The following is a 21584-nucleotide window of genomic DNA, read 5'->3' as shown; positions in this document are numbered from 1 at the left end:
GGCTACTTCTGGATTTGTTCGAGAAAGAGAAAGAGAGAGAGAGAACAAGAGAGAGAGCTGCCAGAGGTGAGTGGGGCAGGGAATGGGCTCCAGGAGGGGGAGCAGTAATGGGTTGTTACCGGTATGTACCACACTGCATACCGGTGGTGAAATTGGAGCTGTGCGTGCAGCTCTGGGTGTCCGGCAGCTCGGTGCGTACGTCCGAGTGAGATTTGTCTTCTGCGCATGCAGAGAGAATTCAGCAATTTTTGGCTATTTGTTTCTTCCGCGCATACGGAAGCAGTAGCCCTGATGCCTCTCCTTCCCTCCATCCCTGGCCCCAGCTATTGCTGCCAGGGGAAGGAACAGAACACAGAAAGCGGCATGCTTCAAAGGCAGTGAACAGTATTCTGCTGCGAGAGCCAGGCAAGGCCTCCCTGCCATCCAAATTGCCAATGGGGTGGCTTTTGTCGGGCCATCTCCACCCAACCACTGGGCTGTTGTGCTCATTGGGGGAGGGCAGCACTTCTTCGCCCTGCCAACAAGAGAAAAGGAAGTCCAGGCTTGGGGGATGGTTCCCACCTCGCAAAATCCACCCCTGCCATTCTCTCCCGGCCCTCTTAGTTGATGCCGACAGCAAATGTACTGCAATGAAGGCGGAATACTGTTGCTGCACCAAGGCAAGTAGAGGGAGCTGCAGCAGAAGGCCCAAAGAGCTGCATGAGGCTCCACAGCCACAGGTTGCAGACCTCTGCAGTAGCACCTTCTATCTTCCATTTTCAGACCTATGCGCATGCACAAAAATGCTCTTCTCCCCAGTGATGGCCAGCTACTGGAACAATAAGGTGCTACATTCCAGTAGGGATTTTTGGGATAAATGCGTGGCTGTGCACCCCCAATATGCGCCCGCATGTGCCTGTGCAAGCTTTGGCTTCTGAGCCTGAGCAGTAAGCGAAATCTCATGTGAAGATGTTCACGCGAGCGAGATTTTGGTGATTTTTGGTGATTTTTTTTGCTTTTGTATATCTGAAAATCGCCAAAATCTTGCTTGTCATGCTTCCTCACTTGTGGTTTTGCTTGCTGTACATGTGCAGAAGCCAAATCTCATGCAAACGAGCATTCACACCTCTGCAAGATGCGCACGTGCCCTCAATGGCCTCAGAGGTTGCACCGGTAGCACCAAAGATAGCAGTGTGCGTCTTTTGCTAATTCTTTTCCCCCACACACATAACATCCCTGCAAACCCCCTTCTATTCCCAGGCCTGATATAGTCCCATCTGGTGGACAGTCACCTCCAAGGATGACCAAGGGTGAGGAGAAGCCATCCATTACCTTGTCCAGCATCCCGTCGGGAGCCAGGAGGTGCGTCCGGCCAAGGATGTTGATATGCAGTGTGTAGCGGAAGTGTGGGATTAAGAGCTGTGGACAAGGAGACAAAAAAGGCAGGTCAGAGAGAAGACATGAAGCAAAACGAATGAGAGGTGACGGGTAGAAGTAGAATATTCACCAATAAGAGATATATGCTATCAAGATTTAGAAGTAGGAATTTGAAAGAGGGATTCTATTTCTGTTTGTTTGTTTGTTTGTTTGTTTGTTTATTTATTTAATTTTTATGCCACCCTTCTCCTTAGGCTCAGGGCGGCTTACAACATGTTAGCAATAGCACTTTTTAAACAGAGCCAGCATTTTGCCCCCACAATCGGGGTCCCTATTTTACCCATCTGGGAAGGATGGAAGGCTGAGTCAACCTTGAGCCGGTGATGAGATTTGAACTGCTGACCTTCAGATCTACAGCTTCAGTGGCCTACAGTACAGCACTCTACCTGCTGCGCCACCCTATGTTTCTATATTTCTATTTCTATTATTTCTATTTCTATTTCTATTTCCATTTCTATTTCTATATTTCTATTATTTCTATTTCTGCTATTATTTCTATATCTATTTCTATTTCCTATTTCCTATTTTTATTTCTATTATTTTTATTATTTCTATTTTCTATTATCTTTTTATTTTCTATTTCCTATTTCCATTTCCTATTTTTATTATTATCATCATTATTATTAATAAAAATTAATACCTAGATGTCACACTTTTCATGTATTTAATACATATACTTTAAAAAACAAACAAACACTTAAATACACCCCCCCCCCAATAGAAGACACGAAGCAAGTTATAAAATCTCTGGGAGACGTTTTCCTTGTTCTCGCTCTCTACGATAACTTAAGGCCAGAAAGGAGAAGGCCAAGAGAGGATGACCTCCATCCTGAGACTTCCTCAACCTCTAGAGATTTGTGGATGGGTCTCTTGACATGTTTGGAGGAGGTTACAAGCCACAAGTCACAACTGTTAGGACTCTGCCCAAAACAGCTGGGTTGGCAATATATATAAACCAACAATATGTGTTAATAAAGCTTAACTTAGCTATATCTAATTGGCCACTGAGGTGTTGCAGATTGCCACAAGAGGGAGCTAGAGTTCACAGCTTATTTATCTGGAGTTTTCTCTCTGTTTCTCTTTGTTTGGCTACTCATTGTTAGGCTAGCTCTGCAATCTCTCTGTATCGTAGTCATGTATTATAGCTAATAGGATTAGTTTAGGATTGATATCTTTGTTTGCTGATTATGACAAAGACAACTGGTAAGGAAGACTATGTACTTGGTAATATTGGCATTGTTATTCTGACTTACCATGTGTGTGACTTTAGACTGTTTTTCTGAAGAACCTATTTCTCAAAATAAACTTTAATTCAAGTTAGTGCATCTATGTGTGGCTGAGCAGTTATTCAAAACTAATCTCAATCTAAACGTTTCTGTCTGTGCATGACCTTGATAAACAAGAATTACTCCGCTTATACATTAGCAACAACCATGGTTCACAAAGTCAGTGGACATCTGGGCCCTCTGGTGGCCAAGACCTTTGTTTCATAAGGTGGTTCTGACCCCATCTTATGGACGGAGGTCCCTCTCTCTTTGACCTTTGGTTCCCCTCACTACAAACACCGACATACCTTATGGACCGGATGGCACTTGGGAAGCTGCCGGAGGGTGGCCAGCAAGAAGACCTCCACCAACAGGTGGGTGTGAAGCAGGTGGGCCAGGATCTCGTGGAGATAGAGCGTGCTGTTGCGAACCCAAAACTTGGCCAGAGCCCACTCCCACTCTGAATCTGTGGGGAGGAAAATGGGGCTCCTGGGTCCAGGTTGTTGAGTCAGCTGGAAGGGGAAGAAATTATTTTGAGATTCCTGTTCTTTTCCCCAAAGGAGCCTCTTCGGAAAATAAAATCTCTCTCCCCCCTCTTCTATCTGTCCTCCTGTCTGCCTCTGTTGCTGTCTGTCTGTCCGTCCATCCATCCATCCATCCATCCATCCATCCATCCATCCATCCATCTATCTATCTATCTATCTATCTGTCTGTCTGTCTCAGTCTCTCTCTCTATTTATATCAATCATATCTGCCTATCATCTACCTATCATCTGTGTCTGTCTGTCTGCCTCTCTCTCTCTATCATCTATCTTCTGTCTCTGTCTGTCTGTCTGTCTATCTATCTATATCATATCTATCATCTATCTTTCAATCTATCTATCTATCTATCTATCTATCTATCTATCTATCTATCTATCTATCTATCTATCTATCTATCTCTCTCTCTCTGTCTGTCTGTCTGTCTGTCTGTCTGTCTGTCTGTCTATCTATCTATCTATCTATCTCTCTCTCTATCTATCTATCTATCTATCTATCTATCTATCTATCTATATCACATCTATCATCTATCTATCTATATCATATCTATCATCTATCTATCTATCTATCTATCTATCTATCTATCTATCTATCTATCTATCTATCTATCTATCTATCTATCATTTATCTATCATCTGTCTGTCTGTCTGTCTGTCTGTCTGTCTGCCTGTCTGTCCGTCCATCCATCCATATTCTATCCAAATGGTTTTTCAAACATTAATTAATTAATTATTAGAGTTGGAAGGGACCTTGCAGGTCATCTAGTCCAACCCCCTGCTGGTGCGGGAGACCCTACATCATGCTAATCCAATAGAAGCCCAGTCTTTTCTTGAAGGTAACTAGTGTTGAAGGTCACTTGAAGGCTGAGTCAACCTTGTGCCGGGTGAGATTTGAACTTCTGGCAGTGGGCACTCAGCCCACGGAATCCTGCATTCTAACCACTGTAGCCCCTTGGGTCTTGAGGACGGTAAAATGAATCATGCGGTCCTTAAGTAAATCCCCCAAGGACTTTTTTTTTTTGCCAGTAAAAAAATGGCAATTACCGTTAGTGGAAAAGCCGACGATTTGGAAGTTCATCCCAGGAACACTAGGGCTTCCGAGAAGGGTTGGAAAGGGGGAGAGCTTTACCTGAATTGCAATGGGCATCATCTCCCCCCAGGGGTTGAAGTGGAAGAGGCAGAGAGGGGCTGCAACATACTGGGGCGACCCGTTGAGCGTGGTGGCTGGAATGCCCTCCAGGATCTGGCAGTCAACGAGGAAGATCCGGCCTTCCTAGGAGCCATAAGCAGAGTGTTTATTTATTTATTTCCTTATTAGTTGGATTTCTAAGCTGCCCAGCTCCTTGTGGACTCCCGGGTGTTAAGGCGGTGGGGAAGGGAGGCTGGAAAATTGGGTGCCTGGGAAGACCACGCCACGCTTCCCAAATGGAAGGTGTGGATTCATGTCTCCCTCCTTACTCCCTCTCTTCATCCCTCCCACTTCCTCCACATCCCTCTTCCCCTGTCCCTCTTCCCCTGTCCCTCTTCCTTCCTTCCTTCCTTCCTTCCTTCCTTCCTTCCTTCCTTCCTTCCTTCCTTCTCCTACTCCCCTCACTTCCCCTTTCTCCCTCCATTCCTTCCTCCCACTTCCTCCCACTCCTTCTTCCTTCTTTCCTCTTTCTCCTTCCATTGTCCTTCCTGCCTTCCATCCTCCCTCCCACCTCACCCCCACTCTCCCTGCCTGTCTCCATTGTCCTTCCTTTCCTCCTCTCTTTTTCCCCTTCCATGGTGGGTTTCGCTTAACTTTGCTACCGGTTCAGGAACAGGAGCACCTGCTATGCTTCTGCCCATGTGCAGAATGTCCGTGATGACGTCTAGATGGATTGCGCAGCCTACGACCACCACTGTTACCAGTTCACCTGAACCGGTAGAACCTCACCACTGCTCCCCTTTCCCACTTCAAAGGTAAAAGGACTATTTACAATGGACCCAATCCATCATCTCTGTGGAGAACAAATTACATTCAGAGAACTTGGGAGACTATCCAAGATTCACCCATCAGTTGCTACCATTTGAGCTGGTTCTACCGAAATCTTTCAGACCATCCCACCTCACAGGGTTTTATGGGGCAAAGGGATGGAGAGAACATTAGGTGGACTACTTGTAGGAGCCAAGGGAGAGGTTGGCTTTTTATCAGCCCTTGACCACCAAAATCAGCTGTACTTTGTAGAGATGGCCTTGCCTTATGGGTGTTGTAGTGTGTTCCTCATCTTACCTTCACCTCTTTTTCCAGGGTCGTCTCCAGTCCCAACGATTCGACCACCATCTCTTGGGTCACTGGGAATTTCGCCGGGATCTCTGTGCATCGCTGGATGATCCCGGGGCTCGCCCCGTTGAGATATTGGTAGCCAAAGAATGCATCTTCATCCCAATGCTTGCTGACATATTCTGGGGACACAGAAATGTCCTTGAAAAGTCAGAGGCAGGGCCGGTTTTCTGGGACAAAAAAGATCTGGCAGACTGAACAATGTTTCTCATTTTCTGTCCCTCCTTTTTAAAAAAATACTAAATTTCAGTGTAAGTCTGTGTGGTGGCCTGTCAGCCACCAGGCCCTTTGGAAGATGAATCAGGGGAGGAGGCATGGGACACAGGGCCAGCATCAAGGCAACCTTGGAGCTCCGAGGGAGAAGAGGGAATGTGCTGTGGTTAGCTGTGGCCCAGCTCCTGCCCCAAGGACTGTGGATGTGGGGGAGACATCCACATGCTGCAGGCCTGTTTTGCCCCCCCGGTGGAATCTGCTGATGAAGGCTCCTCTGACCAAGAAGACCTGAGTGACAGGGAGGAGGAGAGTGGGGCAGACAGCTCAGAAGGAGATCAATTATCTAGATCCTCCTTGGATTCAGAACAAGAGTTAATGATACAGCCACGCATGCGGAGAGCGATGCATAGGCAACAACAACTGAGAGATTATTATCAAAGAAAATGAGGCCACCTGTGGTTGGGTGGGGCTATGGTCATTAGTGAGGCTGCTACAAATAGCAGCCTGTGGGTTTGGCCATTGTGGAGGATTATCTGATTGTTGTGTTTCGTGACTGCTTTGCTGACTTTGACCTTTTGTGTGCTGATTTACCCCCGCTTTGAAACTAAACCAGAGCAAAGTGTGTTTCACTTTGTGGAAGAAGAAGGACTGTGGATTGCCTCACAGCTGCAAGCTAAGTATCACAGAACTGATAAGGGACTTGTACAAATTACCAGTTTGTTTGGAGACGAGTGCTCTTTGCTATACCAAAAGAGGGCTTAGTTTAAGTGAATTTTCATTATAAAGAACATTGTTTTGAATTTTCAAACGTGTGTGTGTCTGAAATTGTATCTGTGCATTTTTGGGAGGAGTCTACCAGAGAGCCCGACAGAACAGAATGGAGCTGTGGTTGAAGGGTTGAGAGAGTTTCGCTTTCCTGCATGGTGGTTACAAAAATGGCTGGGGAATTCTGGGCATTGAAGTCCACCCATCTTAAAATGGGCCGAGGTGGAGGAACTGTTCTACAGGTAGTCCTTTACTTACGACCACATTTGATGTTGCTAAGCAAGACCTTCTTTAACTGTATTTGGACCTGTTTTATTACCTGCCCTGCCATTTATTTTATTTATTTATTTATTAGATTTGTATGCCGCCCCTCTCCATAGACTCGGGGCGGCTCACAACAGCAATAGAACAATTAATAACAAATCTAATAATTTAAAAAACATTTAAAAACCCCATTATTAATCAAACATACATACAAACATATCATACATAAATTGTATAGGCCCGGGGGAGATATCTCAATTCCCCCAAGCCTGGTGGCAAAGGTGGGTTTTAAAGAGTTTACGGAAGGCAAGGAGGGTGGGGGCAGTTCTAATCTCCGGGGGGAGCTGGTTCCAGAGAGCCGGGGCCACCACAGAGAAGGCTCCTCCCCTGGGACCCGCCAAATGACATTGTTTAGTCGACGAGACCCGGAGAAGGCCAACTCGGTGGGACCTAATCTGTCGCTGGGATTCGTGTGGCAGAAGGCGGTCCCGGAGATATTCTGGTCTGATGCCATCAAGGGCTTTATAGGTCATAACCAACACTTTGAATTGCGATTGGAAATTGATCGGCAACCAATGCAGACTGCGGAGTGTTGGTGTGACATGGGCATATCTGGGGAAGCCCATGATTGCTCTCGCAGCTGCATTCTGCACGATCTGAAGTTTCCGAACACTCTTCAAAGGTAGCCCCATGTAGAGAGCATTACAGTAGTCGAATCTCAAGGTGATGAGGGCATGAGTGACTGTGAGCAGTGAGTCCCGGTCCAAATAGGGCCGCAACTGGTGCACCAGGCGAACCTGGGCAAACGTCCCCCTCGCCACAGCTGAAAGATGGTTCTCTAATGTGAGCTTATTAAGTAAATCATGGCAATTGTTAAGTTTGGTACATGGACATGGTTGTTAGGTTATTCTGGCTCCCCCATTGATAGGTCACAAAAAGGGATCATGTGACCCTGGGATACTCCCACCATCGTAAAAATGAATCATTTGCCAAGCACATGTGACCTTGGGGATGCTGCAACGGCCATATGTGAAAAATGGGTCATGTCACTTTTTTTCGGTGCTGTCATAACTTGGAACAGTTACTAAACGAACTGTTGTAAGTCAAGGATTGCCTGTATTGAATCGTAACAAGATCAAGGTGTTCATAGGGTATGGTGAAAAAAGACACAATGGGGGAGAATTGAAGTGCCTCACAACGTCTTTAAACCCTTGCAGATACCTTACAGATATGGAAGGTGAGTGGGTGGACTTACCTGAGGTGGGGGTCCGATAAAACCAAAAAGCCTTTCGGATATCAGCCAGTTTTTTCCAGGAGCTCTTCAGGTTAAGCAACCCTTTCATCTTCAACTCGATTTCCCTGGCGTTGAGAAAGGGAAGACATTTTTAAGAGAAGCCAATGAGAACATTAGAATAATAGGGTCTAATAAGGGATAAAGGGGAAAAAATAGAACTTTGAAGATTATATATGTTGATGTCAGCAACTTTACTTTGTGCACAAAAAATGGAAGCACACCGTGATTCCCACAATGGACAAAAGACTGTAAAGGTTGATAGAGCTAAATTGAGTGCTTTGATGAAAGAAAAGAAGACCATTAGTTTTCTTTCTAGCTTGGAAACCACTTCTGGACTTTATGCTCAAGGTGAGGGAAACTTTGATTTTCATTGCTTTGATTAAAGAAAAGAAGTTATTCATTTTCTTTCTACTTGGAAACCACTTCTGGACTTTATGCTCGAGGTGGAGGGAAAAACTTTCATTTTCATTGCTTTGTTTGATGAAAAGAAGACCATTAATTTTCTTTCTACTTGGAAACCACTTCTGGACTTTGTGTTTAATGTGGGGAAAACTTTTATATCTATTGCTTTGATTAAAGAAAATAAGACCATTAATTTTCTTTCTACTAAAAAAACACTTCTGGACTTTGTGCTCGAGGTGGGAAAAAAATTAAAACTTCGATTTTGGTTTTGCTGATGGGGCAGGTTGTTGTTATAGAAATGACAAGTATATATTATTATATAAAATTGAAAAGTTGAGGTTTCATTCTATTGCACCAACGGTGTTGGAAGTCAAATGCTTTAAAAAAAAATTTCCTTCCCACCCTAAATTTTCTCCTTTCTCCCCTTTTCTTCCCAACTTTCCCTTTATTTATTTTCATTTCTTTCTTTATATTTTTGCATTTTATGTTTTGATCGACTTGCAAAAATTTTGAACTGAATAATAGAACATGGAACGACAGGATTGGAAGAAAACCTAGAGGTCATCTACTCCAGCCCTCTGTGTGGCGATTTTATGGAAACTTGCAAAAAACCAATTTTAACGGTGTATAGAATGGGATGATATTCCCAACAGTGGCAAAGAAATTCTTGGATTCTCTTCCTGATCCGTTTCCAATCGTACATACATACGCGGTTTTCAGGAGGACTCGGAAGGAGCAGGATTTGATGCTGGAATATTGATCGCTCAAGTGCAATTGATCCACTGAATCCGCGTCCAAACATTTGGGCCATCCAGGTTGATAATCTTTATATCTGTTGCAAAAAAAAAGAAGAAAAAAGACATTGGAAAAGATTGTAGTTAATAAAGAAGCAAATTTCTCGCCTTCTGAGATGCTTTCAATTCAGATATTCTGTGTGTTCTGTCGGGCTCTCTGGTAGAATCCTCCCGAAAATGCATAGATACAATTTCAGACACACACACGTTTGAAAATTCAAAACAATGTTCTTTATACCGAAAATGCAAATAAATGAAGCCCTCTTTTGGGATAGCAAAGAGCACTAGTCTCCAAACAAACTGGTAATTTGTACAAGTCCCTTATCAGTTCTGTGATACTTAGCTTGCAGCTGTGAAGCAATTCACAGTCCTTCTTCTTTCACAAAGTGAAACACACTTTGCTCTGGTTTAGTTTCAACGCGGGGAAAAATCAGCACACAAAAGGTGAAAGTCAGCAAGGCAATCACGAAATACAATGATCAGATAATCCTCCACAATGGCCATACCCACAGGCTGCTCTTTATAGCAGCCTCACTAATTACCACAGCCCCACCCAACCACAGGTGACCTCATTTTCTTTGATAATAATCCCTCAGTTGTTTCTGCCTATGCATCGCTCTCCGCATGCGTGGCTGTATCATTAACTCTTGTTCTGAATCCAAGGAGGAGCTAGATAATTGATCTCCTTCTGAGCTGTCTGCCACACTCTCCTCCTCCCTGTCACTCATGTCTTCTTGGTCAGAGGAGCCTTCATCAGCAGATTCCACCGGGGGCAAAACAGGCCTGCAGCATGTGGATGTCTCCCCCACATCCACAGTCCTTGGGGCAGGAGCTGGGCCAGAGCTAACCACAACACTGTGATGTGAAATACGGAGGCCACACAGTCAACAGATAGTTGAAGCTCCCCTTCATTGCTCCAACTTTTCCCCCAAATGTTCCCACTGTTATGGCAGGTCCCGGAGCAAAGCGCATTGGCAGTGGCCCACAAACCCCCACAAATTCAGCATCAAACTCCCTCCCCCCTTCGTCTCTTTAAGTCTCAAATCCCCTGGTGTTCCTTGGGAAAAGGGACGGGACATTCTCCCCCCGAGTTGTCAGATTGGCCTGCACTGTCAGCCTTGTTTATCACCTGAGCTCCATCACTCCTTAGAGAGAGAGAGAGAGAGAGAGAAAGTGGGTGGCTGGGGACATAGTCAGGGTCGTATGGCCAGCTCAATGTCACCCATCAAGGATCCATTTTTGGCTGTGTTGGTGTCCTGCATCGCTTTGCCAGTAAAAATGGAGCTCAAGGAGGTTGCACCATTAAATGGAGCTTAGGGAGCCCCACTGGTGCCCCATTTTCATCAGCAGATGGGTGCAGGAGGAATGTACATGGCCCTCCCAAGCTCCATTTTTGATGGCAGAGGCACTGCAGGGCGGTCCTTGCAGGGATGTTGCAAACAAGTCCTAAATGCAAAGTGGTTGGCTGAATGCGGTCATGTGACCACAGAGAGGGAATGCTGGCTGGGGAATTCCGGGAGTTGAAGTCTGCAGATCTTCAAATCACTGAGATTGAGAAAAACTGCTTGAATTTATTAAATTGTGCCTTCGTGTTTATTTATAAGGCAGGCAGCCTCCCCCCCCCCCGGGAAAACACAACTGTTTTCGCTTCAAGGCTGCTTCCGCAGAATACTTCTTGGACTACAAACACCATCATTCTTAGACAGAAACCACTTTAAGGGGGTATTGGAAGAGACAGAAGAAGCAAACGAGGAAGGTTTGAAATCAGGCCTTGAGCAAATTTGTAAAAAAAAGAAGACCTTTAGTTTTCTTTCTAGCTTGGAAACCACTTCTGGACTTTGTGCTCGAGGTGGGGGAAACTTTGAATCCCACTCCTGCCTTTAATGTAAAATAAAAATGTTCTCTTCCTCCAGTGGGGCAGAAAGAAGACAACCACAAGCAGACAATTCTATCACCTCCCCCGAGTGTTTGAAATTCAGCTGCAAAAATGAAATTTATTGGATAATTTTTATGGCGGGAAACACCTCCCCTCCCTAGGATTTTAAAATATTCCCCGGAGTGCCTGTAATTGTCTGAATGTAGGAAGATGTGCTTTTTAAATTTCTTTGCGAAGATTCACATCCTTCTTATACATATTTACACCTGAGCTTAGCATTTTAGATTGGCTGACTCACCTGTAGGTTTCCTGTTTTGCCAGCAGTTCATACCTCCGGTGTTCCGAAAGCAATCGGCTACTGGCGTCCACATGAGCGATTTTAGCTGCGAAAAGAGACGGGTGGGGAAAAATAGAATTGTTTGTAATTTGTCTGATTGGGGTTGTCTCCCTTCTGCCTGACCGGAGGAAGAGAAAACTTTTCTTTTAAACATTAAAGGCAGGGGTGGGATTCAAAGTTTGCCCCACCTTGAGCACAAAGTCCAGAAGTGGTTTCCAAGTAGAAAGAAAATTAATGGTTTTTTTTTCTTTAATCAAAGTTGGGAGAACCGAATACTAATCTGGTTCACTGAACCGGTAGTTGCAAGGGCGAGCTGGCCCCGCCCATGCCACCCCTTCCAGGAGTCACGACATGGCCCATTTTAGATGCCAGGTAAGTGCAGGGCCCACGCGAAGGCTCTGGGAGGTTGAAAAATGGGCCTCTCGTAAGGTCCAGAAGTCCAGAAATGGGCCTGTTTTTGGCCTCTGGAACCTGCGGCAGGCCATTTTTGCCCTCCTGGGGGCTTGAAAAAAGCTCCAGAACCTGGAGGGGGGGTGCAAAAACACCCAGGAGGCAGAGTAGGCCACACCCACCATGGCCACACCCACCCAGTGATCAGGCAGAGAACCAGTTCCTAAAATTTTTGAATCCCACTCCTCATTAAAGGAATAATTTGGGACTATAAAATATATGTGGTGCTTCATTTAGTGACTGTTTGAAGTTAAAATGACTGAGAGCCATTTTTTCACACCTATGACCATTGCAGCATCCTTTGGGGAGGGTGTCACATGATCTAATGCTTGGTAACTGACTCATGTTTATTCACTCAGCAACCTTGCTATTAACTTCACAACTTCAGGGATTCGCTTAACAATGGTGCAAACAAGGTTATAAAATGAGGCAAAACTCACTTAACAAATGTTTCACTTTCAAGATACCAGAGCTTACAAAACTTTTGCCAGACCCATCCTCGAATACAGCTCATCCGTTTGGAACCCATATCGCATCTCAGACATCAACACCCTTGAAAATGTCCAAAGATACTTCATCAGAAGAGCCCTTCACTCCTCCACTTGAAACAGAATATCCTACGAAAATAGACAATCCTGGGCCTAGAAAGCTTAGAACTAAGACGCCTTAAACAAGATCTAAGTATTGCCCACAAGATCATATGCTGCAACGTCCTGCCTGTTGGCGACTACTTCAGCTTCAACCCCAACAACACAAGAGCACACAACAGATTTAAACTTAAGATTAACCGCTCCAAACTTGACTGTAAAAAATATGACTTCAGTAACCGAGTTGTCGAACCGTGGAACTCATTACCGGACTCCATAGTGTCATCCCCAAACCCCCAACATTGTACCCTTAGATTATCTACGGTTGACCTATCCAGATTCCTAAGAGGTCAGTAAGGGGCAAGTACAAGTGCACTAGAGTGCCTTCCATCCCCTGTCCTATTGCTCTCCTATATCTCCTATACCTTTCTTCTATTCCTATATCTCTTCTTCTATTCTTTCATTGATATGTTCTATTCCTATATCTTCTTTTCTATTCTTTCTTAGATATATTTTACTATGAGTATCTCCTCTATAACCTTCATCATGTATTTTACTATGTGTATATAGATATATACCCACTAAAACCCTCATTGTGTATTGGAGAAAATAAATAAATAAATAAAATAAATAAATTTTGGGCTCAGTTGTGATCGTAAATTGAGAACTCTCTATAATAGCTTTGGGGCAGGTGCATACCTCTTAAAACTTTACCAATTGTTTCATGATTTTCAAGTAGCTATTATCTTCTTTTAATAACCCCATAATCCCTTGCAGCAGTGATGGGTTCCTCCTGGTTCGGACTGGTTTGCCTGAACTAGTAGCAAGCTGCTGGTGATGGCACAATGACATCATAGAACTGGTTATCGGGGCCAGTCTGTGTATATCGCCATGTTTGGGGGGGGGGATTTTTTAAATTTTTTTTTAAAATGTCATTTTTGAATTTATTGAATATTTATTGAATATTTTTTGATTTTTTTCAAAAATGTTTGTGGAATTTTTTTTGAAACATTTTGTGGAATTTTTTAATAAATTTTTTGAAACCTTTGTGGATTTTTAAAAAACATTTTTGAAGTTTAAAAAAAAATTGATTTTTTTTTTTTTTTTTTTTAGAAAATTAAAAAATGAATTGTTTTGTGAGGGTTCAGGCACTGCACAAGTGTTGCCATCTTGTTTTCGACTGGGCAGGGGTTGGATTTTTTTTAAAAAAATATTGGCACTCTACATGCGCACATGTGCCCATGAGGCATGCCCATGCAGCATGAGAGGAAGCAAACCAGCAGTGAAATAAGTCAGAACCCACCCTTGCCTTGCAGGCTGGGCAACTGAATGGAGTTAACAGTGTTTTAATGACAGGATGCCTTTCTTGTTGCCAATGGGGAGTTTTGTTCAGCAGATACATTCTCATTAGGCCCAGAGAGATATATCTGCCTTTACCTAGGATTGAACTCACAAGCCTCTTCATTGGGAGACCGAAGTTCCACCTCTGGGCCACCACACCTCTCCTTTTGAAATGGCTGTCACCGGAGGCAGAAATTCCACCTGGAAAGCTTTCTGGCTTTCTCCGAAAGCTTTTGAGCTATTGTCGACAGGGCTGTCCTTATCATATTTCTTCAGCTAAATCCATTTTATTTACCTCCGCTAGCGGTGTGCTTCCCATGGAGTTTCATGACCCCGACGCACACAGGGAGCAAAATCTCGGGAGGGGACACACACACACTCGTAAGATTTCGGTGGGGGGGGGTTGCTTCCATGCATGCACGGAAGTAAAAAAAAATCACAGAAAATTGCTGGTATCTCACATGCCGCCACATCCCCTCGCAAGATTTTGTTACCTGTGCATGTGCAGAAGCAAAATTTCACTGGTCACCTGGAGCTCACCGGAGCTCACCCAGCATCATCCGGAGCTTCACATGCAGCTCCATTTTTGATACTGGAATGCCATTATTATTTATTATTATTATTATTTATGGGATTTGTATGCCGCCCCTGTCCGTGGACTCGGGGCGGCTAACAACAGTGACAAAAAACAGAATGTAAAAATCCAATACTACAACAGCTAAAAACCTTTGTTATAAAACCAATCATACATACAAACATGCCTTGCATAAATTGTAGAAGCCTAGGGGGAAAGATTATCTTAATTCCCCCATGCCTGACGGCAGAGGTGGGTTTTGAGGAGATTACGAAAGGCAAGGAGGGTGGGGGCTATTCTAATCTCTGGGGGGAGTTGGTTTCAGAGGGTCAGGGCCGCCACAGAGAAGGCTCTTCCCCTGGGCCCCGCCAACCGACATTGTTTAGTTGACGGGACCCGGAGAAAGCCCACTCTGTGGGACCTAACTGGTCGCTGGGATTCGTGCGGCATTCTTCCCCCATCCAGGTAGGAACCCAATACTAGATCCAACAGGAGTCAAAAGTCCCAACAGTGAGACCAGTGGGTGGCTGGACAAATGTAATAAATTGAATAATAAATTTCCCCTATAAATTATATCCTTGGATTCTTGTCTGTCGTGTTGCAAGATCTGGAGGCAATTATTTTTTCTAGGTCAGCACCAACTCCAGAAGTTCCAGTTTTTACACATCCTAATAAATCATTCCTGAGTTTCGTAACTATTTTTACCTACTAAGGGAAGTGTGTCAAACTGAATGGGCAAATACTGGGAAGCGGTCGAACCATCGTTGGAATTGTTTTTGTAAAAAAGCACTGTTTCTTTAAAAACAACTTGAAGTTGGGTGGACTTCAATTCCCATAATTCTCAAGGCAGCAAGCTGAATTCTGGGAGTTGACTTTCGTTGAATGTTGACTGAAGATACTGTGGACCTCACTCGACTGTGATATTTCTCAAACTTGCCCCCCCCGCAAAAAAGTCCACTCCTCTTCAAGCTGAATTTCTTCTGACCTTCCATCTTCCATGCCAGGAATTGAAATCTACCCATCTTCAAGCTAAAATCCATTCATTCAACTCTGGGAATTGAAGTGCATTCCTCTTCAGTTTTAGGAGTTGGAGACTATCTATCTTCAAGAGTTCACTCATCTTCAGTTATGGGAATTGACATCCACCAATCTTCAAGCTAAAGTCAATTCATCCAATTCTTGGACTTGAAGTCCACTAATCTTCAAGCCGAAGTCCATTCATCTTCAGTTCTAGGAGCCAAAGACCACCCAACTTCAAGATGAAGTCCACCCATCTTCAATTCTGGGTGTTGGAGTCTACCAATCCTTAAGTTGAAGTCCATCATCTTCAATTCTGGGCATTGAGGTCCACCAGTCTTCAACTTAAAGTCCATTCATTCACTTCTGGGAATTGAAGTCCACCATCTTCAAGCCAAAATCCACTCATCTTTAGTTCTAGGAACTGAAGACCACCCTTCTGGCATTGAAGATTGTTCTGTCTAAGCAAGGAACCCCCAGAAAATAAGTTCCACACAATATATGGCAATACTGTACATTGGTCAAAAATGTTCATATGTTAAAGGCAAAGAGAAGATTATCAAAAACTGGGCAGTAGTCCATAGCAAATGACCTTTCTAAGCCGCAATCCAAGAACTTATTAAAAGTCTCTTTGAAAGGTCTATTAATCACTCAAACTCACAGCATCTTGGTAGAAGTCCTGGATGAGCAGATTGTAGATATTTAAAGCTGTCTTGAAGCAGACATAAAGAAGAGCAACTATCTAAATCATGGAGTCTACACCTTGCCATTACTCAAACGCTGTTGTTCACACTGATTCATTGCGAGACCTCCCCTTATATAGTCACAAGGTATGGCCAAGTATTTTATAGATCTATTCACACCCAAACCTCTTTCTGCTCAAATAATTTTGCCTGCTCATAGTTCTGTACACCCTTGCATCTATAAATGGCTCCTCGTCATCTCTTGAATAACTCAACAATATCTCTAGAGGTGCCACAGTCTCTAGTTGGCTTTCAGCCTCTAAATCCACATCCTCTCCACTTGGGTGGCAAATGTAGTGGCCTAGGATACCAAAACACACCCATCTCTCGATCCTCGTAATCCGTGATCAGCTGAGCAGGACATGGACGGGCCACAACAAAATCCATCCAGTTTGAAGGTGAAATCCACTCCCCTTCAAATCCACTCATCCAATTCTGGGAATTGATCCGCCCATCTTGAGACTGATGTCCACCCACCTTTAGCCTGTCCAGCTTAACAAACCATGGAAACAAAGGGCTTCCTACCAGAAGCTTCATAGAAACGTTGGGAAGGTCTCACCTGTTCCTTCTCGGAGCTCAAAGGTGGGGTAGCCCAGGATCCATTGGTAGCAAGGGAAGCGGTGGATCTGCCCCTCGGGGGTCTCCACTTCAACAAAGCTGCAGTACCAGTTGGTGGGGGGGAAGAAGCCATAGGGCTCCTTATGAAGACGGACCAACAGCAGGTCCCCTAAGGCCACCTGGGTATCCACCACAAATTCCTCCACCTGTGAAGCCAAAGAGGAAAAGGTTTTTTTCATTTTTAAACCAAAACAAACATATAACAATTATTTGTGTTATTTACAACCTCATTTTCATCAGATGTTGTTGTCCGAGATATTGGAGGAATTGTTATCTAAAATGTGTACATTTTTAATACACCCTTCTTTCCCTCTGATTTCTTTTTCTCGATCCATTGATAAAACACATTCCAAACCTCGTAGAATTCTGAGTCTTCCTTGTCATTTAATTCATGTTAGTTTATCTAATTCCACACACTTTAATATTTTAATGATAGATTTTTCATTTGGCACTTGGTCCAGTTTCCAATGTTGTGCTAACCTTATTCTTGTTGCTGTTAGTATATGCAAAATGATGTATCGATGTTTTCTTTCCATTTTCCATAAAATATACCTAATAAAAATGTTTCTGGCTTCATATTTATTTTGTGTTGTATTATTTCGCCCAACCATTTATATATTTTGTTCCATTTTTTAAAATTATTGGGCAGGTTCACCACATATGGTATTAGGTTCTATCACATAATAATAATAATAATAATAATAATAATAATAATAATAATAATAATATCCCAGCGACCGATTAGGTCCCACAGAGTGGGCCTTCTCCGGGTCCCGTCAACTAAACTATGTCGGTTGGCGGGCCCCAGGGGAAGAGCCTTCTCTGTGGCGGCCCCGACTCTCTGGAACCAGCTCCCCCCAGAAATTAGAACTGCCCCTACCCTCCTTGCCTTTCGTAAACTCCTTAAAACCCACCTTTGTCGTCAGGCATGGGGGAATTGAGACATCTCCCCCGGACCTATTCAATTCAATTTATGTATGGTATGCTTGTATGTATGTTTGCTTAAATAAAGGGTTTTTTTTAATATTTTAAATTGTAAATTATTAGATTTGTCATGAACTGTTTTATTGTGTTGTGAGCCACCCCGAGTTTACGGAAAGGGGCAGCATACAAATCTAATAAATAATAATAATAATAATAATAATAATAATAATAATTATTATTATTATTATTATTATTATTATTATTTATTAGATTTGTATGCCGCCCTTCTCCGAGAACTCGGAGCGGCTCACAACTTAGTTACAAGTACTGTATAAACATAGGGAAAAATAAACTTCTTAAAATGAAGAATGAATACATAAATAAGGACATATAAGGAATAGAAGTAATGTATATGATAAGAGGTGATGTTTATTAACAGTAAAACAGATTGATAATTGAGAATAGACGAAATGCAGTTTAACTTAATTGTATATACAGTACATGGAAAAACGACATCAACGCAATTCACCATAAAAGGGTTTTGTTTAATGTTTGTATTTTAATGTCTTAAATGTTCTTTATATATAATAAAAACATATATTTTTAAAAATGTACATTTTTACATTTCTTTGTTATTACCGTAATATAACTACCGTTCCTTATCTTATAATACAATTACTACAATTATTAGCTACTTTGCAATATCCCTATAATTTAACTTCTTCTACCGTTTCTCTCTTCTAACCCAGAGGTCCCCAACCGCCGGTCCGCGGACCGGGACCGGGCCGTTGGGGTTTTCCAGCCGGTCCGTGGCGCCGCTGCCCTCCCGGCAGAGGACATTATGCAGGACAGGGTGGGGCGTCGGGCAGGGCGGGGGGAATCAGGAGGCTCCTTTGGCGGCTGGGGGCTGCCTGGCTTTGTGATTTTGGCTGGGGGGGGAGTTAGGAAGGTCCTACTTCTCCTCCCCCCCAGCCAAAAACTCAAAGCCTATCTGCTGGATACGGGCGATGAGCGGGACGAGCGGTGCCGAAGCCGGTGGCTGTGGCAGCTGCTGCAAGAGGCTTCCGCGCCGCTCTGTCCCACTCATCGCCCGTATCCAGCAGATAGGCTTTGAATTTTTGGCTGGGGGGGGGGGAGAAGTAGAACCTTCCTAACTCCCCCCCCAGCCAAAATCACAAAGCCAGGCAGCCCCCAGCCGCCAAAGGAGCCTCCTGATTCTCCCCGCCCTGTGGAGAAGTGTGGAGGGCTGCGTCACTAAGCTCCACCCCTCCATAACCCCACCCCCATTTGACCAAAGCCCCCCCCCCACCGGGCCGTGGAAAACTGGTCTAGCTTAAAGCCGGTCCCTGGTGCAAAAAAGGTTGGGGACCTCTGTTCTAACCCATTATAAAGTTTGTCCCATATTTTATAATACGTAGGGTCCGCCTGTCCTTTCAACCTCCTTGTCAGCATGTCCATTTTTGTGCAGTCTATAATTTTAAAAATTATCATTTGCTCTTTGGGGCCTTCTTCGTTTTTCCACTGCGTGCAAAGGCCATCCTCACGGCTGTCAAAATGTGAATGGTTTCTTTTTTTGTAGTTCTTAATAAAAGAAATCCCTAGTAAAAATAACTCTGAGGTTTTTTTCCAATTTCATTTTTCGTAATTTCTTTTAGCCATTTTGCTATCTTATTCCAGTACCTTTTGGCTTCAGAGCATGTCCACCATTGGTGATCGAACGTTCCATTTTCTTTTTTGCACTTCTAGTATCTGGCTGATGTATTTGGATATGTTTTGATCATCTTTGCAGGGACCAATGCCGGCGCTAAAACATTTTGCCCTGGTTTTCGTTGAATGAAGTTGATTTTGCGATTTGCCAGTTGCAGGTCCATACTTTTTCCCATTTATTTTATTTACTTATTTATTTATTTTATTTATTGGATTTGTATGCTGCCCCTCTCCGTAGACTCGGGGCGGCTAACAACAATGATAAAAAACAGCATGTAACAATCCAATAATAAAACAACTAAAAACCCTTATTATAAAACCAAACATACACACAAACATACCATGCATAACTTGTAATGGCCTAGGAGGAAGGAATATCTCAACTCCCCCATGCCTGGCGGTATAAGTGAATCTTGATTAGTTTACGAAAGACAGGGAGGGTGGGGGCAGTTATAATCTCCGGGGGGGGGAGTTGGTTCCAGAGAGTCGGGGCTGCCACAGAGAAGGCTCTTCCCCTGGGGCCCGCCAAACGACATTGTTTAGTCGACGGGACCCGGAGAAGGCCAACTCTGTGGGACCTTATCGGTCGCTGGGATTCGTGCGGTAGCAGGCGGTTCCGGAGGTAATCTGGTCCAATGCCATGTAAGGCTTTAAAGGTCATGACCAACACTTTGAATTGTGACTGGAAACTGATCGGCAGCCAATGCAAGCCACAGAGTGTTGAAGAAACGTGGGCGAATCTTGGAAGCCCCACAATGGCTCTCGCGGCTGCGTTCTGCACGATCTGAAGTTTCCGAACACTTTTCAAAGGTAGCCGCATGTAGAGAGCATTACAGTAGTCGAACCTCAAGGTGATGAGGGCATTTGTTCGAAGCATCTACTACTCTTTCAGTAAAATAATATCTTCTCGCATTGCTCCTGATCTTTCCCCAACTAACCTCAGATTGTGCCCCCTTGTTCTTGGGTTCACATTCGTATTAAAAATGCTTCTTTCCTGAACCTTATTTAACCGTTTCACATATTTAAATGTTTCGATCGATAATAAAATGAAATGAAATAAAATAAAATAAATAAAATAATAAATACAATACAATAAAATGTAAAGTAAAGCAGAGCAAAATAAAATAAAATGAAGTAAACTAATACATAAAATAAAATAAAATGCAAAGTAAAACAAAGCAAAATAAAATAAAGTAATAAAATGAAATGAAATAAAAATAAAAATAAAATAAAAATAAGATAAAATAAAAAATAATAATAAAATGAAACATAATGTAAGCAAGCTGAAATGAAGTGAAGTGAATGAAATGAAATAAAAGTAAAATAATAAATAAAATAATGTAAAATAAAATAAAATAAGATAAGATAAAATGATAAGATAAAATAAAATAAAATTATGTCAAGTAAAATAATAAGTAAAACAAAACAATGTAATATAAAATAAAATGTAAAGTGAAGGGAATAAAATTAAATGAAATAAAATAAAAATAAAGTCGTGTTTTTCAACCTTGGCTCTTGTATATAGGTGGACTTCCACTCCCAGAATTCCACAGCATAGCAGAGGTGTGCTGGCAGGGGAATTCTGGGAGTTGAAGTCCACTTACCTTCAAAACACCAAGGATGAGAAACACTGAAATAGAGAATTTCCCCCCCCTCTGGTCACCTAGAGTTAATCTAGGTTCATCCGGCAGAGGATGATGGGAGCTGTAAAAACAGCTGCACGCCGCCTCCCAGGCTGTTCCTCACATTGTGTACACACACGCCCCGACCAGCACTTACTTCTCCTGGACAGAAATCTTTGCCGTATTTATCCAGGTGGAACTTGGGGGTCTCTCCACGAGCGCCCACCAAGGAGACGGAGATGGTGTCCATGGTCCCACCAAAGAGGTAGTTGCCAGTGGCCACGCGGATTTTGTAGTTGGCGGTGTGGACGGCTGCCATGCTGGCTGGTGACCCTGATGGAGAGAGAGAAAAAGAGAGACAGAGAGAGAGAGGGAAGGAAGGAGGAAGGAAGGAAGGGAGGAAGGAGGGAGTAGGGAAGGAGGAAGGGAAGAATGAATCAGGAGGGAGAGAGGGAGGGAGGGAGGGATGAATGGTGGAGGAAGAATGAATCAGGAAGGAGGGAAGGAAGGAGTAGGGAAGGAGGAAGGGAA

The 21584-nt window shown here is 43.4% G+C and overlaps 1 protein-coding gene across 1 annotated transcript in view; it reads right to left on the bottom strand.

Moving 5' to 3' along the window:
• Positions 1-21372, bottom strand: part of ALOX15B (arachidonate 15-lipoxygenase type B) — a 30945-nt gene extending 9573 nt beyond the window's left edge. Inside the window, exons 1-9 of the mRNA XM_070729366.1 lie at positions 21211-21372; positions 16742-16946; positions 11432-11516; positions 9173-9295; positions 8023-8126; positions 5475-5647; positions 4350-4493; positions 2990-3193; positions 1312-1398 (exon numbers count right to left, since the gene is read on the bottom strand). Coding sequence (XP_070585467.1) covers positions 1312-1398; positions 2990-3193; positions 4350-4493; positions 5475-5647; positions 8023-8126; positions 9173-9295; positions 11432-11516; positions 16742-16946; positions 21211-21372 — 1287 coding nt within the window. The remainder of the gene's footprint in view (positions 1-1311; positions 1399-2989; positions 3194-4349; positions 4494-5474; positions 5648-8022; positions 8127-9172; positions 9296-11431; positions 11517-16741; positions 16947-21210) is intronic.
• Positions 21373-21584: the final 212 nt, after the last annotated feature.

The sequence above is a fragment of the Erythrolamprus reginae genome, chromosome Z, assembly GCF_031021105.1.
Source record: "Erythrolamprus reginae isolate rEryReg1 chromosome Z, rEryReg1.hap1, whole genome shotgun sequence".
NCBI classification, from domain to species: domain Eukaryota; kingdom Metazoa; phylum Chordata; class Lepidosauria; order Squamata; family Dipsadidae; genus Erythrolamprus; species Erythrolamprus reginae.
Note: the sequence above shows the minus strand (reverse complement) of the source record. Positions and strands in the feature narration are given on the sequence as shown.